Raw genomic sequence first — 25,114 nt, 5'->3', positions numbered from 1 at the left:
TAGAAGCTTGAAACAACAGGAAGGAAAATATCTTGAATACGAAAGGAGATACAAAAAGACGGGGGGAAATATCGAAGAAGGACAAGAACGTGGAAAGACAAAGCCAAAGCCACTCTGCCGTTGTATCGCTCTTGACTAAATATCCAAGTTTATGGAAGAAAGTCGAATTATAAATTTGATCCTTTAATACTACTCGCTGCGTATTATATGGAAACTAGGATTATATTTCTTGCACGGTTTAACGTATTCCGCGAACGATACTTCTTCAGCTACGCTGTTCTATTCCCTGTTCAAGGATTTTTACTGCGATCGCGTAAGAAACTCCGAACAAGTGTAGAACTGTGTATCGCTAAATTATAAAGAACGGGGGGAAATCACCCTGAAACGTTACGATCGTCCTACGAACAACCAAGAAACGGTAAAAAGTTCCCCATCGAGGAAAGCTCGGTCGAAGAAAGAGGATTAATCAGGTCGGTTAGGTGTATCGAACAGAACGAAATGAAATATCGGTGGCCTGAATTTTGGCCCTCGAGCCAGCAGGAAGATGAGGTATCAAGTGGAAGACGGTGTAATGACCACAGCTAGGAGGAAATGACGCTGAAGGGGTTACGCAGGCAAACGGGCAGAGAATTAACGGCACATTTGCTCAGAATTTGCTGCACCGACGACCTTGCTCTCGGCTTATACGATCAAGAATCAAATATCGGTTGGTAGGTTGATCGTATCCCGCTTCAGGAAGGACGGCTTTACGATTCGGTCAATCGTAAAGCCTGATAGCTAACCCTATCTAGGTCCGGACAGTGGATCGACCGACCTCCATAGAAAACCATTTCCAGGTGCTACACCGCAAGACCCAGAGACATTTGACGGAATCTGCCCGTTCGTGAATATTATATCGCGGCCGTGATTGAATCGATACAGAAACGGAGAAATTCGATTTGATGTGTCCGGTCAAATGGAAGTCGATTTACTTTGTTACTTTACTTTTGACCAACCTTCGTTCTACCACCGTACAGTCGTTTGAAAAATTTCCACGACTTTTTCTTTTATGTATACTTTTATATGCGATTCGCTTTACCCTACAATCTGCCACTCGGCGCTACAGTCCTCGAATTTCTTGGATCTTCAAATCGCCACGTGGCTTGAATTATCGAACGCGTGCGTTCATTTCGCGTGATCTTTACGTGTCTGCTATGTTTCCTGGGACATTCGAACGGGACATTGTCCAAAAATTTATTTGTACCCTTGACAGAGCGGAACTTTCCGGTGATCACGCAGCGAGATACGAAACGAGCAACCGTATAAAATATGTATCGAGCTGGAACCTTCGAGATTAAGATCCTCAACCTGCTGCTACCTCAAATTTACTTTGGATTTTGTTCGATCTACACCTTGGAGCGCAGACTGAGCTTCCTTTTTGTAATTAACGTTACATTTTGAATTTGATGAAAACTTATATACAGTGGCACGCGAAAGTATTTGATATTGAAGTTTCATTAGTAGTTAGTAATATTGAAGTTTCACTGTAGTGAAAAACGAATGTCACGAGCATAATCACGTAAATTTTAAGGTAAATTTGAATAAATGATATTTCTGACTTTATTACTCGTCTTCTTTTTTAATATATGGAATTGATCCATTTGTCTTCTAAAACTATAACGAGTGTCAGGATGGTTCCATGGAATATCGAAGCTCGTTGCTACAACGAATAACTGATTTCAATTCAATAGTTTAAACATTTTTGTGATTTCTGCGAGATATACGTTCGTATCAAATCTTTTGCAATTTTTACGTACATTTTCAGGTTTGTTTCGAACTTTACAAATACACCCGTAGCAATCAAGTGAAATTTCGAAATGTATCATATAACACACATGGTATATTCACAAAAGGTTTCTCCAAATGTTCGAATACTTTCAGAAGCTACTGCAGAGCGGAACAACGGAATAACAAATTTTGAGCTACTGTGAAAAAATATCTTTCGTTCTGCGAACGTCGACCGTAAAACGTGATAAGAGTAAAAATTGTATTCGAAAGTACAAGACTGGCGCGACGGTTCGGAATTAACACGCCAAGTTTCAAGCAGCGTGTTCTCGCGTTGCTGTTGCGCGACGTTGAGGCGAACTAGCTCGCGCAGATCCGAGAAACAAAAGTGTCGGTCATTGAATAAATTACGAAGTAAATGAAACGCAAATCCGGTCACGCCGCTCGTAACGGTAACGGCATTAGCACACAGATTAAACGGAAGAACCTATCTGACCCCGTAATATAGCCCGCAATATCTGTCAAGATTGCAACGTAAACAGCCGTTACAGCGTAAAGAATGGTTTTTATGAATTTCGAATCAGAAACGATACTCACCGGACTTCAATCTTCCGACACTCGGACAGGTGATACGTTTGCACATCGTTCTTGTGTGTTGCCGCGTTTTCCATATTTCCTTGCACACAGGTAGAATATGTGCACGTGAGATATAATCGACGCTACCGCCCGTCGAAATCCCTGAAAATAGAATGTAAACTTTATGGGGAAACACGAGTGAAACGAAACGCGTTAGCCGCGAATAAGAGAGGATAAAAGAGGAAATAATGAAACGGCGCTTTACTCGCGACTCTTTAGCAGCGTTTCCAGGGCCACGGTTGCCACCGCTTAACGATATTAAACCGTCTTAATTCACTGGAAATAGGTAGAAATTTTTCCATTCAACCTAATGCGGCTGAAATTCAGAACGCGGACGAGTATGCACTCGCGTGAGCGTGGTAAATCATGCCGGAGACTCGTGACCATTGTCTAGCATTATCGAATTACCATATACTTTTTCTTCCCGCTTCCATATTCTCTCAACGACAACCCTTTACTTCCATCGTTTCTTTTTTCCTTCCCTCGCTCACCGCCGCGCCCCGTGTTGCGCCTTTTTAACTGACTGCGTCCAGCGCGCGCGTCAGGTGGAAACGCGTTTTTTCGCGGAAACGAAATTGAATGGGCCATAGTTTACGACTGCGAGGAACTGTGCGTCGTTATCCGATGCGGAAGACAGCGTGCACATGCGCCCCTGCTTTTACGATCATCGCAAGTGCGACTGATAGGCAGCTGCGGTAAAACTAAATTCATGAGAAACTCTGGAAACCTATTAAGAAACGTTTCGTCCTTTTTCAAAAGGGTGTCATTTGATACGTTCGTATAATTACACACGTTTTTACGGCTGAATTTTGTCTATACTTGAAATACCGTGTTCCATACAGCGGAATGGATGTAAGCTGTTTAAATTAAACTGCTTTGCGGAAGGATAATTAGATTTAGGGAAAATTACGTGTGGGACGTTGTCCATTAAAGTTTCAGCGATTAAACGACGAAAAAAGAATTACAGCGTAAGAGCAGCAGAAAGTTACGAAGCGTGGTATTCATTTTTCCTGGCTTTTTTTCGCGTCGTGATATTAAATACTTTCTCGCCGATACCAGAATCTCCTTCCAAGGTGGCGTTTAAATAACACACGGCACACTGTTCAAAGACTGAAATAATATCTTATTCTTAGTATATAGGTCAGCTGGTTTCTTTCAATTATTATTATCGGCACTATTACCGTTTGACCTGACAGCCTGATTCGTCCGAAAGGACTTCGATACTTACATTTTCCATATGCTCGTAAATATTTTACGTGGCCGGGCACACCGACACGTACAGTTCCTTTCTCTCTCTCCCTCTCTCTCGCGCTCTCTCTCTCTCTTCTCTTTTTTAAATCTCTTCTTTTATCGAACAGCAGTAACGTCGTTTCGACGCATTGGATAATATGGATGGGAGATTGCGTTGCAATCTACGCAAATCGAAACAGAGATTTCGTTGTCGAACGTATTTCACAACGAAATATGCAAATTCGTGTACAGCTGCGCGGAGTCATGGCGTGAGAAATATTATTCCAAAATGACGTCGATAAAACTGCGTTCTCCGTGATCCGACCAAAAGAACTGTAAATGAATAATAAAATATGATTTCGTGATCGAAAAATCTTGACGAAAGAATGAAAAAGACAATGAAATAAATAACGAGGCGGATTTGTTTAAAAATATTCGATTTATTCAATCCTTAGACTTCTTTTCCCAGATATATATATATGAACAAGTTCCTCGCAATATCAATAATCTGCACAAAATAATAGCGTTTTATACGACAGTACAAAAATACTATTTCCATACAGATAATCTTTGTCGGTCGTGTACACACGGCTATGTTATCAGAATAGAAAAAAACGCACCTGAAGATAATTTGAAAAGAACGAGATCTAGATTGCTCAACAAGTACATCTACTATAATATAATATATGACAGAGTCTCGGAACAAGCAAATATGTAGTTCATCACTTTCTTTTTGTTATGATACAGAACGGCCGTTCTTCATCGACGCGTAACAAAGATATATAATTTTCTTCTCATTCTCTCTTCTTAACAATCGTTAGAGAAGGTACTTCTTTTAGGTACTTTTCGGTACAACGAGTACCTGGTCACCGTTGACCGGGTCTGTTTTTATATCGTCGAGTCGCAACGATAATAAAACAAGGACAATAAGTTTGTTAACTTAATCGATCACAAATAACAAGAGGCACGAACGAATTTTCTGTGTAAAGTATCAAACACAAAACACAATAATAATAACTAGAGAAACAACGACGCCAAATCGATTTCTCCTCCAAAGAAGAACACGATAAGAGGAGAACGTACAAAGACTAGGTAAAAGTGGGACAGAATCGTAAGTCTGGACGAGATAGAATTTCTTCTCTCTCTCTCTTTTCTTTCGTTTTTCTTTTTTCTTTTTTTCAACGACTTCTTCCGTACAAAAACGCAAGACAGAACTCGAACGAGTCGTTGAAAAGAATCTGAATTCTTCCGTGCGGACTTTTTCGGTCGAAAGAATAACCGGGAATACGGGAGGAAGTTCGACTATCGCGATAAAATGAATAAAAGCTAAAAAAGATGGCAGAGCTCGATGTTTCTGACTCGTGTTTCTCTTTCTGTCTTTCTTGTTCGGTTAGTTGACCGCTTTCTCCCGCTTTAGAGAGCCGAGCTCCTCCAGCATCGCTTGTAGCCCTTCGGGAACTCGTCCGGCGTCCAATTCCTGTCCCCACTGCCGATACTGAAAGGAAAATAACGGGATAGCGGTTACACGTGCTTCCAGCTGACATGCGATCGAACGTCGTTTCTTATACTCAAACAGTTCTCGGGAACTTTAAGGAAGCTGGGAAAGTTGGAGGGTGGTGATGTGGATAGACAATGCGAGAAAGGCTCTTTCCTCTTCTATTCGCTCGACAAGTCGTTCTTCTGCGGTAGATTTGAACGTGCAGGATAAACGTGTGGAAAGATTCTTTTCGATACAACTGCAAGAAAAAGCTTAAAACGTGAAAAGCTCGTGGGGTTCGCATCGTTCTACTTAATCCATCATCATACAATTTAAATGTACGTACCTTTAAAACTCTTATCGGATTTGATTCTTTTATACTCGACAATGAGAATCTAAAGCAAACAGACGCGAGATTTAGCAACGATCCGATAGTCACGTTTCTAAATGCGTTATCCTCGATTTACTGGTAATAATATATATATATATCGAACTGCGTTAGATAATCGCACAGGGTAATTAACTAAGATACGCTCGGCTCGTGAACAACCAAGAAACATCACTGGGAATGAATGTTAGGAGATTTTGCAATGCCTGCATCGCGCGCTCTATCGTTGTCTAGGTAGCAGAACTAATTCTGGAAACTTCAGGACGCCCATTAATCCGTTCAAAAGAGGAAAAAGACGAAAAAGGAGGTAGGATGCCCGACATGTTTATGGTTCTTCGGAAAAACTTTGTGTCCTCCGGTATTCTCGTTCCTCTTGCCTTGCCCCGGGAATTTACGATATTAACGCACGCAGAAAATACAAACGCAACGCTCCGCAACGATTCTAGGACAGCTGTAACTCTTTCCCGAACGAGCTGGATAAAATGGCCCGCGATTGCATAATCGAGAACACGTACGACTTTAAAAACATCCGCCGTGAAGGGGCGCACCGGAATAATAGGTGTATAACTCACTTTGCAAGCCGCGAGAACTTCTTCCGAGCGAAAGGATTTATTATCGTCTCGTTGCATAGGAAACGGCCAGGGGATATTACAGGATATACGAGCAAAATATGATGGAGAAACGAATCGTCGGAAATAAGATGATAAAGGATAAGAAGCAGACATTCCCATGGAGAAGGACTTACCATCTCCAGCTCTCTTCGAAGTGCGAGCACAGCCTTTTCGCGGTCGGCTACCAGCTCTTCAAGATACTGATATCTTAGCTTCTTCCGAGCACGACACTCCCTCGCGCTCTGTCGACTTCGTTCTGGAAAAATAAACGCAAAAGAGTGTAAACCTGAGAAACTCGCGACGATGTAACTAGGGAAGGTCTTGTAAAGTGTCGTATACGTTCAGTAACGTTTTACTGCTTAACACGTTCGCTGCCGTATGTCACATACGGGATACACTGAGCAGTGAATTTTTCTTACAGATAAAACTACTTTTTATCATTTCTATCTAATATTTCGAAATGGAAGGAAAGTTATCGGTTTATTGCGGCAATTTTATATTTCTCTACGTTCAATTAACGCTAGAACTACCGATAGTTAACACGAAGCTATTTCTACCAAAACCAGTCAAAATGACTGGTCTTAAAAAAATACGAAATAATAGAATATTTTTATATTTATTGATTACAGAAGGAATTCCATGTTGTGCAGTACATTTTTGGTATTATTAACCCATCTGGGACCATAATCCCTAAACGAGGGTTGACACATTTATAAAATTGTAGAACCAATCATTTTGACTGGTGTGGTATTTCTAGTGTTAGTACCTAGCGATCGATCCGGAACTTTCCTAATAACTGATATCGTCATATTGAATGAAACGCAGTAAAAATTATGAAAACGTGTGAGTAGTTATACGAAACGAGGAAACTGGTTAATTGGGGTTCGATAAACAGATTGCAGGACCCTTTACGCTTTGACAAGTACCATTTTGACTGCTGTTGGTATAATTAGCTTTGATACAAAATTATTTCGAGCTTGAATACATAAAAAACAAAATGAAATTCATTATATTATTCTTTTAGTTATCATTGCGAAAGTCATTACATCATCGCTGAAAAAATATATAACATGAATTAGAAATTTTAAAATAAAATTGTAAAACCAGTCAATTTGGCTGGTGTGATAATTCTAGCGTTAAAAATATATATTCGTTATTTCCTAATAACCTGTATAACACAACTTCGCTTAAAATATATCTTGAAACATGGAAACACACAAAATAGAACATCTCGGCTTAGAAAGGAGAAGACGAGAGTATAATATAAACAAGTATTATAGCTTTGTCCTCATGTCCACTCAATTTTCTGAACAATTTTATACCCAACTTGTTTCGTACCTTTACATCTCGAAATTCAAACTCCGACAACTACGAGGCGTTCTTAAGAAGTAATGGAAAAGAGGATCACGAGAAGGAAAGCGAAACAAACGAGCCGGTGTAACGCCACCGATGCTCCTTTGGTAAATTTTTCACGCGAAATCGAATCCAACGACGAATGGAATACGATGTTAATAATTCAAAATAGATCTGTCGCTCGAGGTCTGCCACCCGCGGGATAAGTAAAACAGAATTCTAACCACGGTTGACAGAATACTTTTGAAATGCTGCTTTCTTACGCGACTTTGCGACAAGTTTTGGAAGGAAAATATCGCATCGTGCTCCGAACCTCGACCCGCGTAAAACACGAGCAACATAATGAGACGTGTAAAAGGGAAAAAAATTGCGGCTTAATGAGACCCAGAAACGTGTTAAGCTTAGTACGAGCATTAGTGTCTGCTCGATACCACGGTGACTAGTAACGCGATACTATTTTTCCGGGTCGTGTATGACGATGTGACAGGAATCGTGCACGTGCGAAAAGATTATGGCATCGAAGAAAAATACGGAACAAGTAAGATTTCGAATCACTTTGAACTCTTCGACACTCGCAACAGCTGCAAGTACATCTACCTTCTGTTTATTATATAACATTCCCAAATTGAAATTTTATTAGCTTCTAAAACATTTTAGCAACTTTTTTCGTACGTACTTCGATACGCTAATTGGTAAGCTTGCAATTTTGAATAAGAATAGGAAAAGAAATATATTCTAAAATAAACTTTCGTGACTCGTTGGTTTACATCAATGAAGGTAGGAATTAACTGAATTTCCCATATTGCGTCGCGATCTGAGCTCTATGAAATTGGAATGTTAAAATCCAGCTCGGCTATGGAAATCGTTTAAGAAGGAAAAGATCTTTCGTGCTGAAGATAAGAAACGAAAGGAAGAAAGGACGAACTCAAGAATACCGCGAAACGTCAGCTGTTTGAATCGAAAACAGGAAAGTTTTCCACTCGTATCTGACTACGCATACAAATACCGTTACGCCCTATATGTATGTGCAGCCCCGGATTCGAATAGCTTTCTTGCTTAACCTGCCAGCAACTGCACGAAATGGCACTACCACGTAACAACTGCCATAAAATCGAAACTAAATAGACCTAGTGCTACGTAAAACAAATACGAAACTTAGACAAGGTATACAAACGGACTGTTGTGCGCGGCGAGAAACGAGCTTCGATAAATGTTGCCTGCTGCATCCGCGGGATTTGCCATAAATTGTCGTGGTAAAAATTACAAACGAAGGTGAAGGACGTGGGCATCCGCAGTGTACGCAACCATTGCGCGATAAATTCGCGTAACTCAAATGTGACGCGCTATTTTTCACGTGTACCGACGTACCCACGATACGTACTACACAGACACAGGGTACTGATGAAACTCTGATACGATATATAGACCCCCGTATATAAGTATTAGGGCACCTACTTCGCTTGTATAGAGCATCATAGTTGGATCAGATTGTTACGGAAACGATTAATCGGCCAGCAATTTATGTTCGTACGAAATAACGATCTAAACTTTTTAAAAATTATTCACAAGAGTTATGAAAAAATAAGGAATTAATGACACGATTCGCCGATGTAAATCTTATTGCGAGAATTTAAAATGATTTAAACAGCTTCAATATTTACGTGATTTTGCTATTTTAATTAATAACCTGGATCTCTGTATTAATCAACAATATTGCATTGTCTACTGAAAAAGGATAAAGGAAACGAACCGTGAATGACGTCACTGGTTTGATGGCGCGGCGCGTAACATTTCCGCTATGCCACGAATACTCGCGAAGAAGACGAAGCGCCGGATAAAATCGATCTTAATAGCCCGTTGCAGGATATTGCAAATTTCTCCGGTGGTCTGGGACCGCGGTGTGATAAAGCTCTTTACGATCAAGGGTCGCGGCTATTATCGCGTCTACGGCTCACTAAGCCCGCCTTTTACGCGGCAATAAACGTCTCTTGCCCGGCACTCGTCTCGCAGCCTTTCTTTTTTAAAAGGAAGCTGTCCGGGGAACAGGCGGGAAGAGACTCTCGACGACGGTGAGACGTTCGAAGCAGTCGGATCAAGGAGAATTTTATCGAAAATGAATTCGCGCGGTAGACGCGTCGGTGACGCAGCTAGTCACCGCGATCGATTCCATCTCGACACGGAAATTAAACGTTCTCGCGCAGTCAATTTGCGGCTCCATTTACGATGTAGCTCGGAGCTGACATCTGGACGAAATCAAACGAGTCTGTCGAATAAGATCTGACCGGGAAATCCGTGTGAAAACAAGCGATCGGAAGCCCGGAGGGAGCGCACGCGTGAATGAAATTAAGGAAAATTGGATTTACGACGCTGACCGAGCGAAACCGGAAGCGGTCGTGGCAACGTCACGAATTACGGCTGTCGAAAGACTCGACGAAACCAGCGTATTCGTCGTGCGGCGTCGATTCGAAGCAAAGATCAGGGAAGCTGGATGGATAGGAAATCACAAAAGGAAGAAAAATACGGGCAAGAGGAAAAGCGTGGTTCAACCACGGAGCTGCGAGGATTGCAAACGCGAAAGTTGGTCGTAAAACGAGCTTAGATCCTGTCCGTGTTGCTTCCGCCCAACCTTTAGAAACTAGTTCGAATGCACGTAGAAGCAAAAGCTGCGGGAATGAAGGCATAGAAAGAAGGGAGACGTTGGATCCATGGGGAAAATTGTTTCTCTCGCGTGATTACCCCGCGAGTTTATACGAGAACGCGTATGTACAAAGATTCTAGCGAAGCTGCGCGAAAAAGCAAAGCGGAACGATGGAAAGCTCGGAAAATTAAAAAAGGAAGACGCGAGAAAAGAAAAGGAAAAGGAGCAGCATGGCTGCAGCGGATATTCCGCAACATCGCTTCGAGCTTCCCTCGTCAATGTCTTTGCCAGGGCGTCCTCGTCTTGACTGCCAAGATGACGGAATTGCAAAGCACACCTTGCCATTTCGTCGTGGCACGGAATCATCGGGAACATCGGTTCCAGCCACCGAGTTGACCCAGCATAAATATTCATTCGTTCGGGAAGGATAAATATTCCTACGGTGTCATGGGTCTGAGACTCGAGAACGGTTATTCGACGCCTCGTAATCAAGCAGCGTGCATTTCTCACGTGGCTTGTGCAACGCATGCGGTTACATCTTGTTTTCCTACTTAATACACCACCGGCGAAAATGCAAATCGGGGCTAACTCGGCTTCTTAAGGTTGACGCGCAAATATCGTTAGCCATCGGCGACGAAAAAAGAACGATTCACGATGAGACGAGCTTTTGGGAATACGCGGAGAAAGGGTGACAGCCGGAATTACCATCCTTGATTTACATGATCGTCGTATCGGCGGAAAATTTCGCGTTGGATAGCCGAAGGCGTAAAGGAAGCAATCTTCTTATCTTATAAAATCTTCCGAGCGTTTTTTTAACCTATCCGGCAATTTTTGCCTGATACATTTTTTCTTGGTAACGCGAAGGTATATATCGATATACAGCGGCTCATGAAAGTACATATTTGTATTATAGAATACTATAATAATTTTTTACCGAGTGCCTGTTCGTAATAAATGTCTCGTAACCCCTAGTCCTGCAAATTCGCACTGGCTGTAAATTTGACCAATATAGTCGCGATAGACGTGTTTCGTTTCAATGCTAATGAAGGTTCGATAAATTTCCCATAACGCGTATAATATATTCATAATAATTTCCTGTGGTAACCGTTCGATTCTTTCGGGATCTACCGTAAATGCTAAGAGTTTCTAATCTCCACGCTTGAATAATATAGGGACTAGTAAAATTGAAGCAGATAATACAAATACATAGAGAAGCTTCTTACCGAGCTTGGCTTTCATGTCCGTCTTGTCGGACGCCTTCCTTCCAGGCTTGCGTCCCCTCTTACCCCCCTCTTTCCGATCACCGCGAGATCCCTCCTGAAATTAAAAAAGAAAACAGGCTTAGTAAACTGGAGAAATACAACGGAGAAACGTAAACTGGAGAATTTATCTTTTGCAGCTAGAAATACAGTGGCGAACAGAAAACGAACAACAAACCCTGAGATTCTGCGAATATCCGAAAAATTTGAAATTGTATAGTAAAAAAAAAATGGTCAAAACGTATCCTAACTTGCTACGAAGAACATTTACAACCGGATTCTTTCTACCGGTCACAAAAAATGACAAAATTCAACGAGAACTAAAATAAACAGGCAAGAATCGCGACGCGTTCGGGATATAACGCGATGGTAAAAAACACTTTTGTGCACCGTTGCCGGTTATCGAGCAAAATCGGGAATCGTAACGTCAGAACATCACAGCGACGAAACGGCTAGTGGGAAGATCTGAAAGCGGATGATACGAGTCTCTACGGCGACGTAATACCCGCTTGATCCGTTGTTTCTTCCTTCCACTGATTAATATCTCAAACGAGTTGGTTCGAGCTCGCGGAGAACAACGTCCACCGTTTTCAATGGGAACAAAAGCTTATCCAGGAGCGAGAGAGGAAGTGAGAGAGAGAGTGAGAAAGAGAACAGCTTGACTAGAATTGCTAGAACCTCGACAGAAAGTTCCCATCGACGCTACCCTAAGCGCATCACGGCTATTTACAGAAGACCATATTGACGAGTTCTCGCGTTAGGATAACCACGGCAAATAACGTAATTTGTCGTTGCGGAAAAGGCCAGACGGCGCCTCTTTATTCCTGATCGTTATCCGCTTAACTTTCCAACCCGCCATTGACGCGTATGGAACGTTTCGTAAATCCAAAGGAACCCGGTCGCCGCCCATTTTACCGCCACTCGATAGTCAAAGTTGCTTAAAAAGAACCATCGTTCGTTGCTTGGATTGTTTAACGCGCCAAGCAAAAAGAATACGATCGTAGCACCGGAGGGGTGAATCGAAAAGACGATCTTCAGCCCCCTCGAGAGATAAAGAAGGCAAACAAGAGAATATAACGCACGCGAGGATACAGGCGTGTCCGAACGACAGCGACCCCACACGACCCGTTAAAATTTAGACGTCCCCTGGGCACGGTTGTTGCGAGGAGTAGAGGAGGCCGCAGGCTTAGCTATGCATGTGCTCACGGGTGACAAAATACAAATTCAACCCTCTTTTAAGGAAGATGTTTACCTTCGGCCCTATCCTTGCCTCTCAATCCTATCTGGTATTAAATCTCCTCGAATCCTCTTTCTTTCCCTCGACCGCTTCCGACTTCTTTCGCCCACCTCTCATCCTCCTAGCTCGTCTCTTCTCTGTCTGTCTCTCGCTGTGAGGCTCTCCACGATTCCCTGTCCTTCTTTCATCCTCCCTCGGTCTCGTGACTCTTCTCACGCGCCAGTCTTTGTAGATAGAAAATGGAATTGATGTTGCACGATGAGTAGCGAGATACAGGAAACGTGCAAAAAGAGAGAGAAAGAGAGAGAGAGAGTGTGTGTGTGTGTGTGTGTGTGTGTGAGGGAGAGAGAGAGAGACAAACAGCAGCATGCTCGCGTAAGGATTCCGACTTGCGTCTGTTCACGAAGACCCTGTCGTGTGCCTTATGCCATTCTGACCGGTTTCAGAATCAAGAATATAATTAAGTCACGCGCTGCATGTTGTCAGCGAGCAGACAGACGCAAGAACAACGTGGCTGAATCGAGAGAAATTAGATTTCCATCGTTTTGCCGCTATATTACGCTATTTGAGACACACGTCGGTCGACGACGCGACTACACCCTATACGGGAAGGGCAGGAAAACTCGTTAAATCCCTACACTGTCACTGACACTTCCGTCGATTCCTGCACGCCCCTATCGCCAATGCCGTGCTACCTGCACCATCATTCCTGCGCTTGACAATCCCACTCGCATTTCTGACGTGTATCCGATCGCAGAGGGGAACGATTCGCTCGTTTCCGCGCTTCGACCATCAACCTCTCGAATCTCCCGTCGATTTCAACTGTCTCCGCGTACATATTTGACGCTTTTACTGTCCGATCTCCAGCGGAATAAAAGCTAGACACTTCTCCCAAGGATCAATAGTAAAAAGACCGGTATAGTTGCGTTCGGCTTTCTATCTGACAACGTAGATGACAAATTTCGAAACGTGACCATCTCGGCCAATAACGAAGATACACGCGAGTACGTACCTTGTTGCTAAAAATGATCTCAAAGGAAAGTGGTGCAATATCGTTAGAAACCGATCGAACCTACGTCGCTTAGGCTCATCTCCCTTGCCACCAACACACGCACGTATCGAGAGGAAAATATTGAAATTCGTAAGTAACGACAGATAGCTCTCTATTCTCTATACTTTGAGGATTACGCTTCGGAGATTCGCGCAGGTTATAGACAAGAGAGATTGCGTGGACGGAATAGCCGGATGCTCGATAGTAAACTGCTGCACGCCAGAGACCGGAAGCTAGTAGACCACACTGTACACAATCGAGCACAGGGGCTTTGTAGTTTCGCAGTTCGTCGGCCGATTCCCTCTTACGCGTGTTTCTCGAGCGCAAAGGCCGGGTTACGCGGCTCGCTTCGTGCCGCAGCTCTTCGTTCCGCGTGAAGCGTGATTTAATCTAGCGATGCGAACGCACGATTCGTTGCAACGGCATATACGGTTTAGTTTATAGGTATAGCATACACGGACGACCGATGCGTGGTCAGTGATCGTGTCAAAGGCGATGTTGCACGTGCTATTAGGGCGTGTTGCAGAAGCGGCGCAACACCTGTCGACTGATACTTTCGTTTTTGATCGCTGCGTGTATTTATAAATTATTTATTCCCGATAAAAATCAATTGGATATAGTTGATCATCGTGTTAGGTTGTCCAAAGAGCTTCTTTTGTTTTATATTAGTTTATTTAATTATGTACGAACGTAATAATAGAAATAGAACGAAATGGATCATACGTAATTGAATAAAATAATATAAAATAGAAATTGTTGTTCATCTGTTATCACCTTATGAAACGAAAGAAACTTTTCCGACAACCTAATATTTTACTCAAAATCCTACTTATAAGACAGAATCGTATAAACGACGATATAAGCCGTTCAAAGCAGAAAACTATGGATAAAGTAAATATAAACGAAGTAAAATAGAATCGACGTGACGTGTTAGTTTTCTGTTCGACTTTGTACATAAATTGACACGTTTTACAAGTTTATTATACGACGAAGTCTTGATTATCCGAATTGATCGTACCACAGACTAGATGATCGAGCAATTTTGTTTGAATTATAAATATTAATATTAAAGAGAAGGCAATATTTTTTTAAGTAAGAGTATCGTAATCTCTTGCTGTCTCTATTTCTAATCTTATTATATTTCCCAATCTTACTCGTGGTCATCGAATTTTTCGTTAATCGTTATTCCGATAATTGATCGTTCTATTAATAGTTCGCGTAATCGGTATTCTATTATGCTTTAATCATGCCTGCCATTATTATAAGACCGCCTAACTGGTATACCAGAAATTTTATTCATCTTCCTGCTTCCGTGAATAGATTTCATCAAGGGAGAATAAAAACCAGAGACGAGCAACTGCGTCTCCTCTCGATAGGAGGTTCACGAACGAAAGCTGGACTCGCGCGAGGATAAAGTTGAAATATAAATAACTCTCACTCGAAGCCGATCGACGGACATTGTCCTGTCGTTTAAAATATACGATAAAAATTCCTTTGGGTTACTCGGTGAATTTCTATGCGCGCTAATGAAGTATTTGTACATCGCGTCCGACACTCTCGTTCCATTCGATTCGTTTTACACGAACCTTCCACTCTTTTGCTCAAATTTCTTCTCGTTACCGTACAGATTTTTCCAGGTGATTGGAATAGAACAAAATAAACGATAGATGGAGATAAAAACGAGACCGATAACGTCTCTTTGTTTCAGGAGCATCTGCGATTAATTCGAGACCACGAACGTGGTAAATATCGTTCGTTAACGTACGCTCTGTTTCTTCTACTTGATGGCACAACTTCCGGGACGATCACCTCTCGAATGGAAAGTCTTTAATTACAAAGGATTGGGGAAACGTCCTTAGCTCGTCCTACCCTTTTAACTCGGCCACGAACTTCGTTCCTTTCATACGAATCAGACCACTCGCGGAATTCCACGGAAAGAACTCGTCGTTCAATTAATTTTCGTTATTAATGGAATTACTTCCAGGCTCCCTTAGCGGGACTCTCTTAAACGCGTTAGCCATCTTTCCAACCCTTGATACCTCCTATTAACCCCAAAAATCTCTCTACCGTCTCTGTCGCTCAGTTTCTTACTCTGACGTTCTTTCTCCCTCTTCGAGCTGGTTCTCGTCTCGTTCTCGTCGATTTTTACTTCGATACGAAACCCTTCCTCCTCGTCCATTTTCCACGAGCACATCGACCTCGATGACGCGGTCCCAACCTTATACCGTATCGAAATTTGCCAAAGCGCCTACCCTTTGTCGCCAAGCGATGGTTCTCGTCGTCGGATGAGAGCGAGTCACGCGGGCGAAGAGCAAATGGTCGGTGGAATTTTTGTACGATTACAAAACCATTGGAAACCGTACAATTGCGATCGTGAAAATGGCCATGCAAATTCGTGCCTCGCGGCCAGCCAAGCAATTTCCCTAGCTTCGGCCGTAATATCGAGCCGAAGCGAAGGTTTGTCGGTCTCATTCTTGGCGGAACAGGGCGGCAGAGATTGCCGCGAGGTTCAATTATTCAGTAGACGGACGGAGTTAGGCGAAATCCTCTTACGCCGGTCCGTGATTCCTCTGGAAATTCATAACAACGTTTACACGGCACGAAATAAAGACGAGACTGAAAATCACCGCGGAAGACGTCCCTTTTTGTCTTCGGCAAGCTACACGCGTTAAACCCGCCGCTCCTTTTACCTCTTCGTTTCTCAATCTACGCTTTATTCCAGGCTCGAGCAAGCGAATCGGAGAAATCCGGCCGAGCATGAATTCAATCAATGCTTCTGCATGAAGACGTTCCCGCCGTTCGTCGAAACGATGATCAACGTTGTCGCAGCATAGAATAGAACCAACTAAACACGATCGTCGTCGGTATTCGCTACCGTTAATAAAATCAGTGTCGGCCTACGATTGGATTTTACCGCGATGTCCGTCCGTTCTTATCGTATTTCCGTAATGTCACGGAAAAACGCTACTCACGCTTCACGTAACTGCGATTCACGCTTATAAAACGCTAGGCATCGAGTGAACGTGAAACACAGTTGCCGGATACACAAGCCGCGCAACCTTATGATTACCTTTGTTCGTCGAAGGTTGCACGATTCTCCACACGCTCTTTCATCCATGGCCTACAAAGTGAATCTCGCAAGAGGAAGCACGACTTGGTGCAGAGCTTAACGAACGAGACAAAGTCTACTTACGCTAGTCGATCTAAGACGTAGAATGATAAAACTCTGAAAGTGGCAAACCACTTGCCAACAACGTGTACTCTCTTTGTTATAACTTCTCTTTTTTCTAATCGAACGTCACATGGAAAAAATATGATAGGTCAATTCTTGATCATTTTCTATTTGATTTTATTGTAGTCGATGGCTGAGAAGAAGTACTCCGATAGATAATATAGTCGAGAAAGATAGTGATCTGATAGGAAATACGTGACAAATGCACAATGTGTAAGGAACGAATAAGACTCGTTCAGTTATTGCGTTAATTCACCTTCATCGATGTTAGTTTAAACGCGTAATTTGATTCCAAAATTTGTATTTTTGGAGTTGAATTAAAAATGTCACCTATTGAATTAAAAAACTACTATATCCAGGTTCTTTCTCAAAGAATCCCTCAATGCGTCTGTTCACTGAGCCCTCAACTACTGACCATTTAATGACTCGCTGAAACCCTTAAATACTCGTCTACGATACAACGCAATCATTTGTATTTCCACTTATGTCAGAATTTATCGTAATTAACGATTAATAATAATTACACCATAATTGATATTTACAACGATGTATTCAGGCGCATATTTTTTCATATTGAAAACGTTGCCAGTCCCAAGGGTAAAGCGGCAAAAGGGTTAACAAAGCGAATCTACGTATCGTTATGAGGAAAGATATAATCGCGTTACCGGACGTCACGGACAGGTGCAAATAGGAAGGAAAAAACGTAGGTAAAAACGAGGCGACAACAAGGACGCGCGTGAAAGCCTTCTTCGGCTTTTCCACGTCATTGTACACCGGAGAAATAACGCGGCCGGACGAGAGACGAAGAAAGAGGAAGTGGAGGAGGGAGCCTCGTAATTTTCCAACCGCGCCACCAACGCCGCTATGTAACAATGAACGAGAGAAATTCCGCGAATACAATGGCAAAGCGCCACGGTGAAATCGCGCCCGCCGACGAAAATCCCGTAAATTCAGGGACGCTCGACGCCCGTCCACGTTTCGCGCCCTAAATTCGCAACCGCCGAACAAACTTTTTTGTTTTCGCTACCGAGTATCTCTAACGTTTGCCACGCTGGATTTTTCCTACCCTGATTACTCGTATTTTTCTATTCGATCAATTTCTCAGAGGTTTAAACGATTATTTTAACCCGTTAAACGAATAATTGACTCAAGGATTACCAATCTCTTGAACTTGAGAATCGAACGTTCAAGTGGTTCAGATATCGTATCGGTCGATCGCATAAATTGAAAGATACAAGAATGCGACTGATGAAATGGTATTTTTAAAATATTCCGTCGAATTTATTATTATTCGTATCATCTTCTTTTAAATTATTATTTCATATCGTTCGTTTCATCGCTAACGATGTATACGCTACCACGCTTTAATTATTCGAGTAAATGCGGCTGGCACGACTACTGCATTTTTCAGTTTATACGCATCTCGGCAATATGGCTTAGAAAAACAGAGAAAGCGTTAGACATAATACGTTGCGATAAAGATGAAGACATTTGTAACGAAAAAAATGTGCAATTTCAATGCAGCTACGCTTTCTAACAACGAATACTATAAGCCATGTTGCTTTCAAATTTAAATAATACCTGTTACCTACTATACGTATATTGTTCTGTTTTTAACAGAAAAATTTACCTCGCAAGAATTAAATTCGTTGCTTGTAATTTCCTAGATTAAAAATGCAAAAGAGCAGAAATGAATTCGTAGTAGTGAAGTCAACGCGCTTGAGATGATTCAATTAGGGAATGGCTATATCGCCTACGTTTCTCTACACCACCATTTACAAGTTAGTATAAAGGTGGGATTTCTTATAAATCGATAACCGAACAGCGACAGCTGAAAATCGTGCAGAAGCGTGCATCTTCGATGCATTAGTACACAAACGTCTGACGTTGATGGGAAATATCTACTAACGCTACGTCTGCCTGGTCGAAACCACATCCAGCGTCAGACGTCTGACGATTACGGTTAGTTTCTCCTTAATCCTCCAATTTCAAGATAAATAAACTTCTCGATAGTTGCCCTTGGGTATTGCGCGAACCTTCGCTACGCTAATAAAATATTGATATTCTGATTCCGATGTTATTACCTAAATCAACTTTTTCTTACCAGAAACACAAGCTTTTCTCTGTTTCGCTGAAACAATGTAATACGATAGAAAAAATTGTGTAATTTCAAATAAAAATAAGAAAGATGTTCGTACATTTATCTCGAAACGAACACTTGAAACGTTCCATAATAATTAGAAAAATGTGCCGTATGGCTATGGAAATTGAAGGATGGAACATCCATCGAATCATCGCCGCCGAAAGATAGAATTCGTGAAATCGACAAGGAGGTCCTATCGAGTGAACGCGACCTCGTATCGATAAGGAACCGTCGTAAGAGATTTACGAACCGCGGAGCATCCGTCGTGACGATGTCGCCGTTCACCACGCTTCGATTGCATCGCAAACGTATCGAGATCACGATGGAAGGGCGATTGCCTGATGGGAGTTGCGAGATTGCCTACAAAATACCTTCCACCTTCTGCGATTCATCTTCTAACGATCGTGTTAGATGCGTCCAAGGATGTTTCCCTCAAATCCTATCGACATCGACCTATTTTAAACGAACGTATGTTAGAGCGTAGTACATACTTTACTTTTTTAGCAGTCGAAGGCTTTCTAACACATTCACCGTATCGTGTATGTCCCACTGGATTGCTGTTGCTTATTTCAACACGATATATTACAGCTGTGACTGATTTCTGTAACGATACATTAGAATGATAACTCTAACAGCAGTACAATTCCATTTACCTAAACTCATACAAACGGTTCATGCAATAAAGGTACAACATTTTTCTTCGCTATCTATTCATTTTCGTTTACATAATAAAGGCTCGCCTTAAGATAAGTAAGTTCGATCAAACAAGTATTGACTAACATTTCAATGAGTGAAGTTCGGATAAACAGAGTCCTAACACGTACAGATAACGTTCGAAAAATTTCGTTGCTCGTTCCGTACCTTTAACGCGTCTTAGAAATAAGAAACCGTATTGACAAATATTTCGTTTCCAGAGTATCCCAATAACGTAACGTTACCGCGCTGTGAAATGTTTTTGCTGCGAATTCGCGATACTCGTTGATTTCGTAAACGCAATTCATCGAATGGTTATCAGAGGCACGAGTAAACACAAAGGCTCCTCCTATCGGGTTTCTCGCAGCGAAATGAGCACGTTCGAACACGAAAAGTGTTTATAAACATGCTCGGTATCGATACGTAAGTTTCGAGGATGACTACATGTAACAAAGTAACGCCATGCCGATGCAAAACGTGAGCTACTTTCTACTTGTTCGTAATCGCGAGAAACGTAAGCATTGAGTTTTCCCAGTGCGTAACAGACGATGGTAACTGAAGGAAATTTCAGAAAAGAATCGAAACAGATTTCTTTCGATCAAAGTCAATTATTTTAGAATAACATTCCATTTCGACTAAACGTGAACGTGAAACGATAAATTACGATGCGTCGAAATTTTATTTCGATCGAAGCAGATCGAAAGAAAGTAAAGAAAACTGATAATTACAAATTGCGTGTTAAAATGTAGAAATAACATTCTACTCCAATTAGACGCATGAATTAAACAACGCGAATAAATTATACGCGTTAAATTGTATTCGACACATCGGTTGGGTTTGATTAAATTTTACGCGATTTATGGAGAAAGAACATACGCGGGTAAGACCGCGCAAAACCGTTAAAACGCAAACACATTTATCGTAGGTACGATATATGTACATCGCAGTGAAGAAACGGGTCTTCCCTTAAATTCCTACATGTATACCAAAGTTCCTCCAATTAATAGGACAGTTTTTTCTCTCGTGATAGATATGCACCGCTAAATTGCGCAGTAGCGTCGCGTGTGGGCGACCAAGTCTAACGGTAGAGCTACAGAACGATCGACCGGCATTTTAAACTATGTAACAATGTCGAAATGGATCTCGCGAGACTCATAGAGTTTAAAACATTCCGCGCGACTGTGCATCACCGACTTAAACGTATGCCGGCGGAAAAGCGTGCGTACGTACTGTCGACTGAACGAAGACAGAATCAACAGGGTATGGTTCGGAAATGGTATGTATGTATATCAGGCGTTCGAGAAGCGTAGCTAATTTCACGGCTAATTCAAAAGAAACAAACATCGAGCTACAATGGTAGCGAGAACACTCTTAAAGACTAGGAAATTACGGGAACGCGTATTAAATTTGTATGTAAAAAAACTCACCGGTGCTACGCGACGTGCGAGCTGTGTCAACTGCGCAGTTGATGAGCTAAAACGCTGTGGTCAGGGACGTGGTGCTCGGTACCGGTGCCCGAACAACCGGTAATATTAAACAACTGACGCGACGCGTATCGGCAATTTAGTGAAACACACGGCACTGATTTTAAAATTACGCTTGCACGTAACCAAGTTACGCGGTCCATTTTTCGAACGCATCGATTGGTTCGTTATGATCGAAATGGACGACTTCCGATTCCAGAGTTGTCTATAGATAGAGTGTGAAAATTTTTCATGTCATAAATACTTGACATTTGTAACGTATTCAATTATGCGTAGTATTTTTTCAATTTCTATTGGTTAATGAAACGTTCTTATTACACGAGAATTGAATACTCAGTTGCTTGTATGTACAGTAGTAATTACGATTGATTCATCAAACACAAATAACTATTCTTCGATTACTTTCATCTTCTTTCTTCTTGTTTTAATATGTGATATACGTAGATAGTAACCGTAACCTACGATGACATGTCAAATACGTTACAATACGACGCTCGAATGAAAACAAATAATAAGTTCCCTCGATATGATATGCCACTATCTCTTGAGTAGATAAATCATGCTAAACTTGACACAACAAATGTTTATCAAAGTACCGCGAATTTCATAATAGTAATTGCATGATAAATCTAGACACGAACGTTGACGATCGAACGATTTCTAGTCGCAACATGAACTCCAGTATATCCGCGCCTGAAAATCATGTGACCATCTAAAGACGGCAGAGACATCTCTTAATAAACGAAAGAAAGAAAACCAACGACACGTGGCGCGATCAGTCGACAAGAATGCGAAAAACGAAACAGCGACATCGAACGTCAGCTTTGGTATACGAACACTAAGAAGAATCACACACAAGCAAACAGCCACCCTTCGGAACTGCTTGCCCCCTACCCCACGACCCCTTGACAAACCCTCAATCTCAGAGATCCTGACGTCAAGCGAAAGAAACAACGCCCTTTGTCGTCGGTTCGAAAATAATAACTACTACAAAAAAGCTGACATTTTGTACGTGCGCCCTCTTTGCATAACATGGTGTAATCTTTGTAACGCGCGTAATGTTGTTGCCTGCTTTTCATGGCAGTTTGCATCACACGAGCACGTTGTCAATTTATCGTTTCCACAAATTGTCGACTCACCGTCTCATTTTCTACGATACACATAGGCTCCACTTCCATGACCCCCGTAGATTTGCTCCTTCTCGTTGTTTCTCAAGCAAATTTTTCGTGACACGCTTTGTTAAATCTTGATTCTATCGTATTCTCAACACTTTGCAATAGCAACGTGTATCTGTTTACAAACACTGCAAGGTCATACAGCAGACCCCCAGACCTCTGACTGTCGGGTATTTCATATTACGTCACGATCACGGATGATAGCGCCTCTTGCGACGAAACCATAAAATGTTATGAAGGGATCCTATTCAAAATTGACTGTCGGTAAGTAATCAAACTGCGAACAAATTTCAGCACGTTTCAGCGTAGAAAACATATATACATACCTACAATGAAATCATCCATTTATAATGTTTCTTATTTCCTTTAAAACTTATTTCCTATTAAACTATTTGATACATAAATGCATTGTATATTAAATCTATATATTGTATCTCATCTATGACGAAACACACTTCAATTTTTTGAAAATTCAGACATTTGATGTTTTTAATCAATTTCAAATCCGAGATGATTCCATGAATATAACCACGAAAATAATGCGATTAACATCACTTTTAATACAAAACATGTTTTTGTATAATCCGTTATTTAGTTTCAAAATTTTTAATGAAAATTAACGCTATCGTCACAGAAGATTTAGAAACATGTAATATGAGCGAGAATTCTCAATTGGACTCTGAATATAACTGGATCGTTCGAACTTGTACGAATGCTTTTAATGTATATTTAACTATGCTGCATTTTACTCTCTACGATAACACCGTAAATATGCAACCAAACATCACACGTAAGTAGCAGACGACGTCGCAGAAAAGACATTTTCATACAAAAATTAAAATGGCTATAAAATTATCAAAGTTAAAGTACCGTCTTTATAATGAATTTAATAAAGTTGCAGAAGCTTTGTCGTATCCTTTATTCATGATGGTGGTGGACCTTCTGGTGTACTCTATATTGCAATGAATATTAAAAATCGAATCAGTTTAAAATAATTATGGACATATAAAAGATAGTTTTATTACTAAAAGTACAAACTTGCATTTTAGTCATCGCTCTCTACATCTATACTTTACGTTGTAAAATCAAGTTCTAAATTCCGTGATATGCATTATTAAAATCATTCCCATATTTCTTTGAGTATCCGTTATCATCAAAATCGTCTCGATTATTTTTAGTGTAAACACTTGTATAAGGATAATATATTTCTTGTTCGTAATCTCTTTGTCGATGTGGAAAATATCTAAGAATAAACAAATTATTAATAATTAATAGCCTGATTCATATCAATGAATATCTTACAAATTATATTAAATTACCTATAATCTTTTGAATAAGGTATAATGTACGGATCTTCTCTGTAATATCCTCCAGGTAATGTATCCACGTAATGATGCGAATATCCGAACGAGGGCACACGATCGTTATTACGATAAGTAATTGGATAATACCTTTCTTTATGATTGTATATATCTCCCTTATTTTTATCAAAATAATGTCGTGCTTCGTTCCTCAGATAATTTCTTCTATCATCTATATATCGATCGTTGTTATATCCTCTGATATGACCATGATAATTGTTAATACTAACGTGAAACAAAATCATATTTTAATTATTCATACTTTAGTTTTATGTAGATAAATAACAAATATATAAAGTATTATTTTATATGCTCGATTTACGTGCATATTATCTTTGCTAAAAATTGTTAACGAAATAAAAATAACTTGCTAGTACACTTACATTTTTCTATTGTCATATATTCCCTGTTGTGCCTTATCTTTTTCAAGGTAAGATACATCGCGCGAACCGTCCCTAAACGAGTTCTGCGATTTTTGCCCATAATATCCACCGGTATTCCCGGACGACCTATGCCCCCCTTCGTCATCGCTGTCCTCGTAAAAGCTTGAATTATTTCCTGACTCGTCTTTATGGTAGTTGTTGCTGAAACCGGTCCTGTGATGCCCTTTTTTGTAATATCCACTACCATGCCGTTCAAAAGAATTCTTCTCGTGATCGACGACTTCGGATTCTCCTAAACTATGCCTTCCTTTGTCATGCCCTTTGCGTGCTGTATCTTGGTTGCCGTATCTCTTTTCATCTCGCTTACGTTCATTAAATCCTAGTTGCCCCCTATTATAAATGGAACTACTTTCCTTACTTGTCTTCTCTTCGTCGAAAATTGCATGCTCTTCATCGATCTTTTTTTGCACAGAGTCTGACAAAGAAGATCTTGATTGTTCGTTATTCTGCGGGACAATCAAGTCAGATGCACAAAGGCTGCGTTGAATAAAGAAAAAGAGCGCGATATAAGAAATGAAAGACATGTTAAAAAGCAAGCGTCAGTAGACTGTTTGTTTGTTCCAGTCGGTTTAATCAATTATATAGAGGCAAATGTCCTTGTTTAAGAGTGACAGAACTAAACGCATCCTGTATGCACGGATTAAAAGATCCGTAGGTCCGATAAATCGGTATGGCCTTCGAGTTTTTTGTTCGGCTCTACGTATTAGGAAGTTAACCCATCGATCAATGAAGCGGAACAAATATTTTACGAAATCATTGTATAACAAATAATTAATGCATTTTATTGAAAATTTGTAAGAATAGAAACAATGTGTTTTATCTTCTTACATATTTCTTTTTTTTTTTTTGTTTGTTTTCTATTTATTCTGTTTGAAACACTCATTACTTTAAAATCTTTTACTGTTTTAATATATTAAAACTTACAAATAATACAAAAAA

At 40.9% G+C, this 25,114-nt stretch overlaps 2 protein-coding genes across 5 annotated transcripts; both read right to left on the bottom strand.

Annotated features, from left to right (window-relative positions):
- Positions 1-4,050: 4,050 nt before the first annotated feature.
- On the bottom strand, positions 4,051-22,474 carry LOC100649759 (REPTOR-binding partner). Of its 3 annotated transcripts, none has more exons than XM_012319185.3 (4): positions 22,336-22,474; positions 11,321-11,414; positions 6,241-6,362; positions 4,051-5,125 (listed from the first exon to the last, which is right to left on the bottom strand). In XM_012319185.3, the coding sequence occupies exons 1-4, from the start codon at positions 22,372-22,374 to the stop codon at positions 5,021-5,023; spliced, it is 360 nt and encodes a 119-aa protein (XP_012174575.1). In that variant the 5' UTR covers positions 22,375-22,474; the 3' UTR covers positions 4,051-5,020. The 3 variants fall into 3 exon arrangements, with proteins under 3 accessions (XP_012174575.1, XP_048268768.1, XP_020721333.1); XM_048412811.1 differs by lacking the exon at positions 22,336-22,474 and adding an exon at positions 19,391-19,426; XM_020865674.1 differs by lacking the exon at positions 22,336-22,474 and adding an exon at positions 19,270-19,335.
- Positions 22,475-23,082: 608 nt separating this feature from the next.
- On the bottom strand, positions 23,083-25,088 carry LOC105666853 (probable ATP-dependent RNA helicase ddx42). 2 transcript variants are annotated; one of them, XR_007226583.1, is made up of 4 exons: positions 24,116-25,088; positions 23,691-23,957; positions 23,410-23,614; positions 23,083-23,323 (listed from the first exon to the last, which is right to left on the bottom strand). XR_007226583.1 is itself a non-coding variant. In XM_020865671.2 (3 exons), exons 1-3 carry the CDS (start codon positions 24,697-24,699, stop codon positions 23,464-23,466), a joined length of 1,002 nt encoding a protein of 333 aa, XP_020721330.1. In that variant the 5' UTR covers positions 24,700-25,088; the 3' UTR covers positions 23,357-23,463. The 2 variants fall into 2 exon arrangements, 1 of the variants encoding a protein (XP_020721330.1); XM_020865671.2 differs by lacking the exon at positions 23,083-23,323 and having other exon boundaries at positions 23,357-23,614.
- Between the last annotated feature and the right edge of the window lie 26 nt (positions 25,089-25,114).

This window comes from Bombus terrestris, chromosome 2 (genome assembly GCF_910591885.1).
Source record: "Bombus terrestris chromosome 2, iyBomTerr1.2, whole genome shotgun sequence".
In the NCBI taxonomy this organism is placed as follows: Eukaryota; Metazoa; Arthropoda; class Insecta; order Hymenoptera; family Apidae; genus Bombus; species Bombus terrestris.
Note: the sequence above shows the minus strand (reverse complement) of the source record. Positions and strands in the feature narration are given on the sequence as shown.

Coding starts and splice junctions, on each gene's coding strand:
- LOC100649759 (XM_020865674.1), bottom strand. CDS start 19,320: ATGCAATCGAAGCGTGGTGAACGGCGACATCGTCACGACGGATGCTCC. Junction 6,363..11,320: donor GGACATGAAAGCCAAGCTCG/GTAAGAAGCTTC, acceptor TTATTTTTCCAG/AACGAAGTCGACAGAGCGCG. Junction 5,126..6,240: donor TTCGAAGAGAGCTGGAGATG/GTAAGTCCTTCT, acceptor TTTTCCTTTCAG/TATCGGCAGTGGGGACAGGA.
- LOC105666853 (XM_020865671.2), bottom strand. CDS start 24,699: ATGTCTTTCATTTCTTATATCGCGCTCTTTTTCTTTATTCAACGCAGC. Junction 23,958..24,115: donor ATATATGACAATAGAAAAAT/GTAAGTGTACTA, acceptor GTTTCACGTTAG/TATTAACAATTATCATGGTC. Junction 23,615..23,690: donor CCTTATTCAAAAGATTATAG/GTAATTTAATAT, acceptor GTTTATTCTTAG/ATATTTTCCACATCGACAAA.